The sequence below is a fragment of the Eleginops maclovinus genome, chromosome 1 (assembly GCF_036324505.1).
Source record: "Eleginops maclovinus isolate JMC-PN-2008 ecotype Puerto Natales chromosome 1, JC_Emac_rtc_rv5, whole genome shotgun sequence".
NCBI lineage: Eukaryota > Metazoa > Chordata > Actinopteri > Perciformes > Eleginopidae > Eleginops > Eleginops maclovinus.
In genome coordinates this window covers 10,941,863-10,954,139 of record NC_086349.1, presented here as the reverse complement: position 1 = coordinate 10,954,139, position 12,277 = coordinate 10,941,863, and the positions used below count along the sequence as shown (strand labels likewise).

At 38.8% G+C, this 12,277-nt stretch overlaps 1 protein-coding gene, 2 non-coding genes and 1 pseudogene across 3 annotated transcripts; 2 read left to right on the top strand and 2 right to left on the bottom strand.

Annotated features, from left to right (window-relative positions):
* Positions 1 to 645: 645 nt before the first annotated feature.
* On the top strand, positions 646 to 5,496 carry stac3 (SH3 and cysteine rich domain 3). Its single transcript, XM_063902727.1, has 13 exons — positions 646 to 975; positions 1,793 to 1,833; positions 2,336 to 2,414; positions 2,986 to 3,139; positions 3,234 to 3,331; positions 3,449 to 3,509; positions 3,644 to 3,741; positions 3,897 to 3,966; positions 4,058 to 4,107; positions 4,209 to 4,291; positions 4,440 to 4,491; positions 4,631 to 4,768; positions 4,922 to 5,496. Exons 2-13 carry the CDS (start codon positions 1,826 to 1,828, stop codon positions 5,027 to 5,029), a joined length of 999 nt encoding a protein of 332 aa, XP_063758797.1. The 5' UTR covers positions 646 to 975; positions 1,793 to 1,825; the 3' UTR covers positions 5,030 to 5,496.
* A 530-nt stretch (positions 5,497 to 6,026) lies between these two features.
* On the bottom strand, positions 6,027 to 6,140 carry LOC134872569 (U5 spliceosomal RNA). Its single transcript, XR_010166820.1, has one exon. It is a non-coding gene; the product is annotated as a U5 spliceosomal RNA (small nuclear RNA).
* Positions 6,141 to 6,653: 513 nt separating this feature from the next.
* On the bottom strand, positions 6,654 to 6,767 carry LOC134872600 (U5 spliceosomal RNA). The gene has a single exon (XR_010166828.1). It is a non-coding gene; the product is annotated as a U5 spliceosomal RNA (small nuclear RNA).
* A 1,518-nt stretch (positions 6,768 to 8,285) lies between these two features.
* On the top strand, positions 8,286 to 11,851 carry LOC134869495 (neurexophilin-2-like; annotated as a pseudogene).
* The last annotated feature ends 426 nt before the right edge of the window (positions 11,852 to 12,277 follow it).

Here is a 12,277-nt window from a genome sequence, read left to right as displayed (position 1 = left end):
AGGTTAACCCAGGGACTCCAAATCCACATGAAATAATATAATTAACTAGACAAACAAGAAACAATTCAATTTTCTTGGAATTTAGTCCATCTTTTATGTATACATTAATATTTAAGTGAAAATGAAGCACTTCTTAAATTGAAAAGTATCATTCATTTCCAAAGGCTTCCATGTCATGTGATTTTATGACTCCAAATCCATGCAGCAATGCATTACTTTTAAGAATATTTTAGTGTTATTTTTTAGATATTTCTTAGGGCTCAATGAGTAGCTACCCGGATGATAATGAGTCCGCAACTGCATGGGCCAACAGCTCATGTTTAACCCAAGACCCCTGTTAATCTTTAATTCTAATTTTCACTATCAATTAAACTATTAGTTGTAAAGATACATTATTGGTGGCACATTTTCATGCTCCTATCAAACCTCATCATTGTCAATGTGACTTAATTCAATTTTCTACATCTACCCACAGCAATAGTACTTTAAAAACAAAGCGACACACAGGTTAGTGCATTGTTCTTGGTCTCCAAAGGATATAATACAGGGACAAGGAGCAGCATGAAGACAGAGGGAGAGAAGGTATCTGATTTCCCCTCGTCATCGGGGCTCACTCTGAAGTTCCCAGCTGTTGCAAACAGTCATCTTGACACACGAGTGCTCAGTTTAGCACACACACAGACACACACTCAAAACTATAGATAAGTTCACAAACACTATGAATCACAACCAAGCCTGAAAATCACTTGGGAAATCACCTAAGGACGCTGTAGAGGGAATAAAGAAAGGGCCAAGACTGTGCAAGTGTTGCCGCAGAATCCTGAGGGCCAGAAGTGAGGAGCCTGGTTTTTAGGCTCTGTGATCATATGTGCTCCAGTCTTCGTCAGCAGGTGAAGGACTGAAGGATTCACAGGGAGATTTACCTACACTGGATGTTGTCATTTTTTCTCTGAGCTTCCAGAACTTTCACAAGAGGTATGATCCAGTTTGAAGTTTAATGTTTGTGCTTTTCTATTCAAAAATATGTTTGGATGACGAAAGCGTATACGTTATTTGATGTATTTTAACTCCAAAGAGGCAGCAACATTAAGCTTCAAATACTAGCTGACAATCTACCAAATTATGTTTTCACTGTTGACAGAGTTTGATTTTTATTACTGTCATACTTTCAAGAGTTTGCACTTCCTTTCCTGACTCGTACCCAATTTTAGCTGTGATGAGATTGAATTTCACAACCTTAGAATAGTTTTGTTCAAGCTGACAAATGAACTCGTACAGTACGTGGGTCTGCGTAGACACAAGAAAAACACCCTGGATTCAAGTGTGTTTGTGAGGCTATATGTTCTGTGTTTGTGTTAATATAATGTCCACATCACAAGCACCACTTGTGATTCTGCTGTGTATATTTTTTAATAAATCATTTTCTCCTACAAATGATAACATTAAAAAAAAATACAGAGCCAAGAAGAGATTGTCCAACATTAATTTATGAAAAACATGAATGCTAGATATAATCTGTGAGTTATTTAATACAGTTAGCTCATTGAACATTTAAAGACACTGAACAAATATACTTTTCCATGCATCATGTTTAAGGATAAAGAGTTTCCATACAGAAGTTTAGTTATTCAATTAAGTATGCAATCTACTTCAGCTGTGCTGCCTAAAAAATAAAATATTTGGCCATGTAAACATCTGTGATATTATATATATATATATATATATATATATATATAATCTGCACTCTTGACTATGTGACTTGTCTATTTGGTTTATAATTTTGTCTTTCTAGGTGGGGAAGTACTGACATTATCCACCAAACATCATGGATCAGTGAGTATTTTCTAAAAATGAGTTAAATTACATCTACAATACAACGTAATGCTTGCCCTACATTTCCTGCCTGCATTCCACTTCATCCACAGGCCTCCATTTGAATTTCTGTTTACTAAATGTAATAACAGTCTTGACTTAAAAGCACAAAAGTCTTGTACTCAATGTAGTTTTCATCCATGTCAGTAAATTGAAATATAGTATTGATAAAGTAGCGTTGTGGTCATTTGAATAATTAATAGATTAAAGACTCAACTATTTTTTATCTGAAATGGAAATGTGACATCTACACAACACATATTGGTTACATCAGGTCACTCCATAACGGTGCCTACATTTTTTTAAACCCTGTTTTTTAATTTAGCATGTTAAAGAGGTTGACAAATATGACAAAGTTGACAAATACAGCAAAAGTTTTTTCACAGGAAAGTAATGATATGTAGCTGCATGATTTCATCTTGCTCATTCCTTGTATTTTGGTTTCTTTGTGTCCGTGTTTCAGGGAGGATGATAAAAACTCTGTGGATATCCATGACAACCCTCCCGCTCCTGACAACTTTGTGAGAGAGGACGGAGACACTGTGAGTGACAGAGCCACAACAACCCCCCATTACTGTTCGCAGTGCCATTCCCGACTGGTTTAAAATAGCCACCAGCTGCGAAAGGAACGCAGTGCAGCGTCAATTGGAAAAATATGAGGATTCAGTCTGAGTTATTCTGTCTTTTCCTGTGGGGATGAAAATGACACTGCTGGCTGACCTGTAAGGGGTGCCAATAGATGTGCATTGGTAATCCAAGATGGCAAAATTAGTATTTTATTTCTAACAATTGTACAATTTTTAAATAATATATTAGACATGTTGTTCATAACCAGTATCTTTTACATGTTTTATTTGATTCTATTCTTCATTTATTCCTTGATTCATGCAATACCTGTATTAACTCAATGTTGGCCATGGACATTAATTACAAAAAGTGACACAAGAGCATCACAAGTTGTCTAAAACTCTCTTATAGAAATTTGACACCTAATCACTGTCCCTTTCTGATCAAATTATTTCCCCCTTTCCATTAATACTTTGCTGGAAGTACCGAAACATTGCCCTGGTTCTTATATTTTTTAATTACTGAGATGTACTCTTGTGTGTCCAGGTCTACTTCATTTATGATGAGGAGGTGGAGGTTGAAGAGAAGGAGCCAGAACCTCCTCCTCCTGTTCTCCGGATCAACGACAAACCCCACAAGTTCAAGGACCACTACTGCAAAAAACCCAAGTTCTGCGATGTCTGTGCCCGCATGATAGTCTGTATGTATCTGAGAAAACAAACAAAATGATGTTTAATGAGCACAATTTTGATGTCTGACTGACACAAATGTATTTCCAATGTTTATTTTTTTAGTAAACAACAAGTTTGCTTTGAGGTGTAAAAACTGCAAGACTAATATCCACCACTCATGCCAGTCTTATGTCGAGTTCCAGAAGTGCTTTGGCAAAATTGTGAGTAAAGTTTCCTTCTTGTAGACTTCCCCCTGGTGTTCATGACTAATTATTTCCCCCTTTTTACACTGTGTGGGTTGGACACAGTGTAAATTATGGTGTTTGTTTGTCTTCTAGCCGCCTGGCTTCAGAAGGGCCTACAGCTCCCCACTGTACAGCAGTGACATACCAGATCCAAGTGAGTCCCGTTACAATATGTCTTAACCTTTTCCTCTGTTCATTGATTGAGTGTGAAAGAGCATGTTTGTGAACGTGTTGAATCTTACTGTATTTGAAATATCAAATTACTTAATGTTTGCTGTCTTTGACCAGACAACCCAAACAGGAACGACCCGGTCTTTGACACCCTGCGTGTTGGTGTCATCATGGCAAATAAGGAACGCAAAAAGAATGAAAATGACAAGAAAAATGTAAGTGTTCAATTCAGCCTTACTAAAACTGCAAACCTTGCAAAACTTCTTTCATTTCAGTCATAACAGCATTAAAACAAATACCTTTTGAGCAGGTATGAATGACAAAGACATATGGGTTGGCTACTGTCCTGATTGACAAGATTTTTCCTCAGATGATGATGATGATGGAGGAAGAAGAAGAGGAGAACAAACAACCCAAAGAGAATGAGGAGGGAGGAGAAGGTATATACCTTAAATAGAGAATAACATAGGTCACTAGATTCAAATCCTGCATCAAGGCTTTGTTCATGACTCTGATGGCCAATCATTGCAGGAAAGCCTGATGATAAGAAGGAGAAAGGAGAACACAAAGCGGATGACAAGGTGAGAAAAAGTGTCAACAAAAATGTTTGGATCTAATCTCAAGCAGCTAGAAGTATGTGACTGTTCCAACACCGGTATTACTTGATGTGTTTTGCCCACAGAGTAAGGGTACGTTCAGCCAGACTCACTACTACCTGGCTCTCTACCGCTTCAAGGCCATAGAGAAAGACGACCTCGACTTCCAGTATGTCTCAAAAATTCTAATTATTCCAAAAATGCAACCATTAAAGAGCAATTTTCCTTTTCTTTATTAATCATCATTTTCCACCAAACTACACTGTCTTAATAATACTTTAAATAAAATATAATTATTGTGTGTGTTTATGCATTAGCCCTGGTGATCGGATCACAGTGCTGGATGACTCCAATGAAGAGTGGTGGAGGGTGAGTTCAACTTCATAATTATTTCGGTGTATTTTAGCTGGTTCTTTAAATGTGCTCTTCCAGTTTGTGGCAATCCAGTTTCATTCATACCCTTTTTTCATTCTTGTTGGATGAACTCTTCTTCTTGCTCTATTTTCAGGGAAAGATGGGGGAGAAGTCAGGCTACTTCCCCACCAACTACCTAATAAAAGTGCGTGCGTCAGAGAGAGTTTTCAAGGTGATGCGCTCCTTCGTAGGGAACAGAGAGATGGGACAAATCACACTGAAGAAAGATCAGGTAACTGCATTCAAGTGTGTGCGTTTAGTTTAACATGCAGAATCTCTCTGATCAGATACTACAAAAACTGAATGTGGAATCCTTGGTGAGGATGCATCACGTTGAAACTGATGCTGGGATGTTTCGTTTTACTGTTGTTACTCTGTGTTTCAGATTGTGGTGAAAAAAGGAGACGAGAAAGGCGGCTACTTGAAAGTCAGCACTGGACGCAAGCTGGGCTACTTCCCTGCTAATCTGCTGGAGGAGATCACTGTGACATAAACAGCCCGACGTGCAATGAAAGGGCCTGTAACACACTTAAAACACCAGCACACCTTGGACACAACAGCATTAGGAACATGCTTCTGATCTTTTCTATAATTGATCTTTTTATGCAGCGGAAATGTGTGTGTTCCTTTGATACAAAATGAAGCATGAGAGATTAATGAATAGTACATTAATAAATTGAGAAGACACACTCAGGTGATGTATGGGCTTGTTGTGAAAACATTGGTAAGGTAGTCAGATGCTTTACGTGAGAACCTGCTGATTGTAGCTACTAGCAGCACTTGGACAGCCTAGCAAAAACAATAAATCAATAATAATCAACAATGCAGTTTTTTCAACCATGAAAGTTCCTGTTACTGGTATGGACTCACCTTTAACGTTACTGCTAATAAAGTATAATATTTGAATTAAATATTTTGCTATGTATTAATGTATCTGTCTAATAAATATTTTAATGATAATTATTATTGTCTGATAATATTTATGACTTGTTTATTAACATTTACACAGGTTCTTTTTTGCTATTTGTTTACTTATCTATTACATAACTTGACAATAATATAATCGTTTAGTTTGGGTTTGTCTTGATGGGTGCGCCCTCCAGTGGTCACAGTGACGTGAAGCAGCTGCTTCATTACCTCAATACTTCTTAAGGCTGTTACCCTTTAAAGACACTCAACAAATCCCACCATGAGGGAAAACAGAAAAACGTTTTTTTATGAGCTGTTTGTCATAAGTATTGAATGTGAATTTAGGTATTTAATGAAAGAATGGGGGTATTTAATGAAAGATAATCTGCTCTTTTGTTTTTATAATATGAATACAAATATATAAATAACCATTAATCCAAATGGAATCATTTTGAGGGTATTGCTGTCCAGAAGACACACATCACACAGGTATTCACGAACAATGAAGACAAGTAATGTTGAATTAACACAACAGTAATTATGGTAGCTTCGACAAAGATTTATTTTCCACAGAATCAGGAAGCCCCACTTGCGCAGGGCATCAAAAAATTATTTGAAACTCTTAATGTTCCTCTCCACGGAAATCTTTAGTAAAAGGCGAAAGATTTATGCGCTCTGAAGAGAAACAAGAGTGTACTACCCTCTGCTGATCGGAGCGACCTACTTGACTCTCCGCCCTATGATCCTCACTTAGGCTTTACATTTCAAAGTAAGATTTTTAAAGCTAGTTTTTAGTGAATCAATCAATATTTACAAATACAAAACTGCATTGGAAAGAAGATTTCATAGAATTGCACAAAAACACTGTGGATAAGAGATACCTGTGTAACAAGTTTTGTCTGAAACGTGCGCGATGCATTGTGGGAATATGGCACCCCGGAAGACGCCTCTGTTAAGAAAAAGGAACATTAAATAATTAAACTCAATTTTATATTTTGGTAAAAAGTGTAACGGTGAATGCAAAACATACAACCGATCCTGAAACATGTACGATTTTTCTGTGGAGTCACAAAGTGCATGCGTATATCAAGACAACCCTTTTATGCTACATTCAATGTCCTTTCAGAGAATTGTCTCCTGAGAACTTCGCAGTATGGCAGATACTGTCTGTTTGTTGGCGTGGACTTTAATATTTCACAAAGACAGGAAGCCCCACATACGCAGGGCATCAAAAAATTAGTTGAAACTCTTAATGTTCCTCTCCACGGAAATCTTTAGTAAAAGGCGAAAGATTTATGCGATCTGAAGAGAAACAAGAGTGTACTGAAGGTTTGAGCGCGAGCCCTGAATCATATTCCCCGCGTTAACACCTTAACTTACGGTTCACTGTAAAAATGTCAAATTTTTTGACTACACATTCAAGTTAAACCGTCTGGAGTTAAAACAAGAAACACTTACTCCAACATGTTAGACATGATAGATTAATGAAGATAATCATACGTTTACAAAGTATCTGTCACGCCTGCGCTAAGTATTGTGGGAATATGGCGATGCTGACCACGCCTCTGCTGTCTTGTGTTGTTTTTTCGTTCCTACACCAAACTCTTCATTTTTTCCCCACCTAACAATGATGCGACTGTTGAGAACATGACAGTGTGAGATGTTTTCACCCTTTAAAGTTTAAGTGTTACTACTATGGATGTAAAAAAAACCCGAGCCATTATGCCTACAGCCTACAGCTCATGCGCAAACCCAACAGAGATGTTATATATGTCAAGAGATCAACCCACCGGTTTCTGGCCATTCGTATTGGGAATACATTCATAATTATTTCTAGCCAGGTACAAACTTTGAGAGAGCACGGTTAAGAAAATTATTGTTTGGACAACAATTCCTATGCGTTTGTAGTTTTTATTTCTTTGTGGAAACAATCAAATTGTAACCAAAAGAATGAAGAAAGGATTACTTTAAAGGACAAACTATGGCAGCTAACAAAACACAGAGTCTGTCCAGTTTGATTATCTGATATGATTGAGAGATTAATACACTGTGCCAATTTAGCAACCAACACTCCTCATAAAAGGCAATAAAAAATAAGGTTTTATGACCAGATGTGTTTTAGTCCCTGTGTAAAAGTGACATTGTCCTACGTAAAACTGCCAACACAATAAACACTGCAGTTTGAATGAAAATATAAATCGCAGTTTAATCAATTTCATAACATATTTTAATTTAATTTAATTTAAGTTTTATTTTGGACGGCACGATTATTACATCTGAAATGTCTTCAAAATAAAATGTTAAACACACACGAGCCTCAGTTATTATAGTGTAAACATGCGAATTTGACCTTACTTAGTGTTGATAGGGGGGGGGGGGGGCGGGGGGGGCATGACATTTAATTGGTTTCTGTATTTGCCTGTGATTCTTCATTAAAGGCAACTTGTCTGCGTTGTTAGTCGCCTCTTGTAGTGATGTGTTGGCTTGAAACTCCACTGATAGGCTGAGCAGTGGCAGAGTCTCAGCAGACTTGTCAGTGATTTTTATATTTCCTGGAGAGAGCCCTTGTCATTTTGTCAGCCTCCCCGTGGCGGAAGTATGTGGGGACAGCAGGGATGGCTGTCAAACTGTGCCCGTCTGACAGCGCCTTTCCCCGGGTTGATGAGACATAATAAGGGCCGGACAGGTGGTGAAAATTAGCAGGGAGGCAATTGTGTGTGTGTGTGTGTGTGTGTGTGTGTGTGTGTGTGTGTGGGGGGGGGGGGTTGAGAGAGAGAGGGAGAGAGAGATTGTGTGTGTGTGTGGGGAGTGGGGGTTGGAGTCTCACTGCAGAGGGTCTCCTTCACTTTTGCAGTGCGTCTAAAGCTTGAACTCAGTAAATCAGCACTTGTTCTGCCGGGCACATTGTCTCAGAGACACTCTGGCTCTGCGCATGGAGACACGCTGCTGCAAAATGAGAGCGCTGTGTTTGAACTTTGCCATCATCTGTCTGTGGCTGCTCCCTTCTTCGGTGAGTAAAATCTTCCAACAGAAGTTGTGTTGCTCATTTAAAAGGCGATAAGTTGTTTTTCAGCAGATGTACTTAATGCTAATATGTTGTTGATTTCAAATTAACCATGGAGTCATGTTCTGTCACTGTCATCTTATTGCAGCACTGTTGCACTGAGTGTGTTTTAAGAGTTACAGGGGATTAGTTGACATTGTGTAAATGAACCCTTAAATAATCAATCAGCATCAATCATTTCTTATAGATTTGAAACTGTTTTGTCTAAAACGAAGTAATAAATCAAGTGTTATGATGGTAATGTATTTATAGTAATAGAGAGACAGCACATGTTAATCTTAGTTGAAAAAGTTGAGACTTGAGATTTGAAGTCTTGAAAATGTTTCAATGAAAGTTACCAGCTTGCTGTTTTTAATTCAATGAGTGAAATCTGCAGTAGTCTCCAGATATCATTTGTTTTGCTATGCAGACTCAGTATCTGAAACATTGCCTTGGGATCATATAGTTGACACTTCTATTTGACGATGAAGTTCAGCTAAAATGGGTCTTATGGTTCCTCCCTCAAAATTTTAATTTGTTCCAGTCTTATGGTCTGCAATTCTCTTTCAGGCATTATTGTAATTTATTCGTCTCCTCCGTCTTCAATTTAACTTCCTTAACTTTGCTGCATGAGCAGCAGACTGCAGCCTCTGTATACATTAACATTGAAGCTGTCATGTGAATACCTCCAAGCAGCTCATTTTGTGCTTTATTAGTTGAACTGAATGATTTTGCAGCCTTTATCAGTTTGAAAAAGTTTATTTCAGCCTAAAGGCTTAGGAAATAAAAGGTTCAGGTTTTTGTTAAGCTGAGACAAAATAAGGACCTTTTGAGCCAAAAGCAAAACATGTTCTCTATGTCCTTTAGACCCAACTACTGCTCTCGGGTTCCTCAGTTGTGTACCTCTGCAGGTGCTTTTGCACAAGAGTTGTGTGTGCATCCACTCCACCACAGTTGCTCAGTCTCAGTCGCTGTGCTGGCATCTTGACATAGAGCCAATGGCATGGCTGTCACACAGTGGGCTCCAATTAGAGTAGGTGAGAACAGCACATAGCTGGAGATTTGGTGCTGTAACAGAAAGCACTGCTGGAGCTCTCTGTGTTACAGAGAAGTCAGAGATTGGCACAGAGGCCTGGGCTGGTTAGGGGTGCTGTGACTCCAACATGAGAATATAATGATATCCTGGGAGCTGTTTATTTAGAAATGTGTGGGGAGAAAACTTTAAACCTTCATCAGCCTTTAATACATTATCATAAAATGGAATTACAGTCTTAAAAAACAAGAATGCACAGGAAGTCTTTCCCAATTATAGAGGCATAACTCTTTGACTTGTCTCACACACCAAATCCACACCTCCACTTAAAAATGGAAGTGTTTAATGAGAGACAATAAAGTCCTGACACTTGGATGCACTTGATAAGTTATTACTTTTTTACACTTAACAGTGTAATTGTATGAATATGTCTGCATGCTTTCCTGCATGTCAACTGTCTGGGGATTATAAGATATATCAACCATAAACCTAATTCATTATTTATTTGGATTTGAGCATTTTAATAAACACAGCAGAAGTTGGCTGCCTGTTTCGTCTTCTTCCCCCTGCTTGTATATTTAATATGCATGTGCCATTGTTTCACATAGAGGAAAAGCCAGTGGTAGCATGGCTCTGTGTTTGCTGAAGTATTCTGCTCTCTATGAGTTATGAAAACCATCTATTACTGATATCAAAAACAAATATTACAACTTTTAAAAATTGGGTTAGTTTAACTCTTTATGTTAGCAAAGCACTGTCTTATCTAGTGTACTAAAATAGGAGGGAAGAGGAAGAAGGAGAATGTTTATGTATAAAACATGGTGAATCCAGGTGAAAAGCTTAATCTATTATTAATTTCAAGAAATCCAATTCAATGTAAGAGGGTTAACTGGGATATTTAAGGGAATGACGTGAACGGTGAAAGGAAGGAAGAGGGATTTTCAGACGGGAGCTGAGTATAAAGAAGATGCTGCTTACAGTCTTCAGACTCTCCCTAAAAATATCACTTCCACAGTGGCCAAGTGTTGGCATTGTTGCTCCCTCTCTCAAACATATTGATTTATAAGCTGATAGATTCAGTTCATCGTCAAGGTGGCATTGAAAGGAGAGTTTTAACAAGGGGCTGAGAGAGAGAGAGCGTGAGGGAGGACATTCAAATTAAAATGTGTTATTAGCAACATAAATGTGTGACTGTGTGTGTGCATGCTCTTGTAAGTCCTTGCCTGAAGGAGCTGACCTATTGATCAGAGGCAATTTCAACTTGTTTTCATTCAGAGGACATCATAGCATAATTATTTTTAATCGATTATCTGCAACCTTGTGATCTAAATAGTGAAACTGTCCTTCATTTGCGATCATAATGGCCTTTTTCTCCTATTTATTGTTACCACCTACAGTGAATCCTACACAAAACATGCCCTGTGAAACTGTATTTACTGTATTCAGAGTAAAGGGTTGTGTTAAGCCCCCCCTTATTTCCAATTTGTTATCCAAAGGTCCAAGAAAGAGCCTCGCCCTTGGACTTCCAGAGCCAACAATGGAAAGAGGAGGAAAGAGAAGCAGGAGATGCACTGGGAGCTGCTTTGAAAGTCAAAGACTTACAGATCATCTCCACCAAACAGAAAACACCTGCTTATGGCTCTCTGGGCCCGTATGGATGGCCTTTGAACTTTTCCCAGGCCCTAGATCAGTATCTGTACCGACTTCCTCCTAAATCGAAACCTTCCGCCAAAACTTCCACAAAGGCCAAGAAAATCCTGGGCTGGGGTGATTTTTACTTCAATGTGAAAACCGTGAAATTCAGCCTCCTGGTGACGGGTAAGATCGTGGACCACATCAATGGCACGTTCAGCGTCTACTTCCGCCACAACTCGTCTCGTCTCGGGAACATATCCGTCAGCATCGTCCCGCCCTCCAAAGCTGTGGGATAGGAGGTTTTGGATCCATCAGCTGAGGGTGTTCCCACCAAAAACCAAGTCCTGGTTCCAGAACTGACGTCCCAGCTCCAGAGCCCGCCTCAATCCACCAGCTCTCCCCCTCCAGAGCAGCAAAAGCAGCAGCAGCACGATGTGATGATGTTGACCGAGCTCAACTGCAGGATCGAGTACCAGAGAACCAACCGGTCCAAGAAGACCAAGCCCTGCTTGTATGACCCCGGGCAGACCTGCTACTCAGAAAACACACAGTCCCAGGCAGCCTGGATCTGCGCCAAACCCTTTAAGGTTATATGCATCTTTATTGCCTTCACCGGCACCGATTACAGGCTGGTGCAGAAAGTCTGCCCGGACCACAACTTCCAGACGGAGCAGAACCAGCAGCATTTCGGATGATAGTTTCTCAGAAATAGCACACTGACTTTTCATCTGTCTTTGTAAAATCATTTGTTTTCAAAACAGGTTTGAGATTGACTGTTAATATACACTGTTAAAAACATTTTGAGTGAGTCATTGTGTGCAGCTTGGACCTTATTTTTGTCTTAATGGCATTTTTTGACGTAAGTGTTGTGATGTCTTAGCATCTACAGAGAGCTCCACTTTGTCTAAAAAAGCAACCACAGTATCACTCTTTTTTTTTCTTTCATGAAAATGCATTTAGAGATGGGAAGACTTAAAATCTATAACTTGATTTTCATTATTTGAAAACAATACAATTTCTTAGCTCATTAATACACAAAAGATACAACCTAAGAGATAGAATTGGGTAGTTTTTTTATGTGAGACATTTTTAATATAAAGTGCATTCATTGCTTGTTGATT

Excerpts from the sequence above, each read along its gene's own strand:
- stac3 (XM_063902727.1), top strand. Across the intron at positions 4,292-4,439 it reads AAAGACGACCTCGACTTCCA|CCCTGGTGATCGGATCACAG; the intron begins GTATGTCTCAAA and ends TTTATGCATTAG. Across the intron at positions 4,769-4,921 it reads TCACACTGAAGAAAGATCAG|ATTGTGGTGAAAAAAGGAGA; the intron begins GTAACTGCATTC and ends TCTGTGTTTCAG.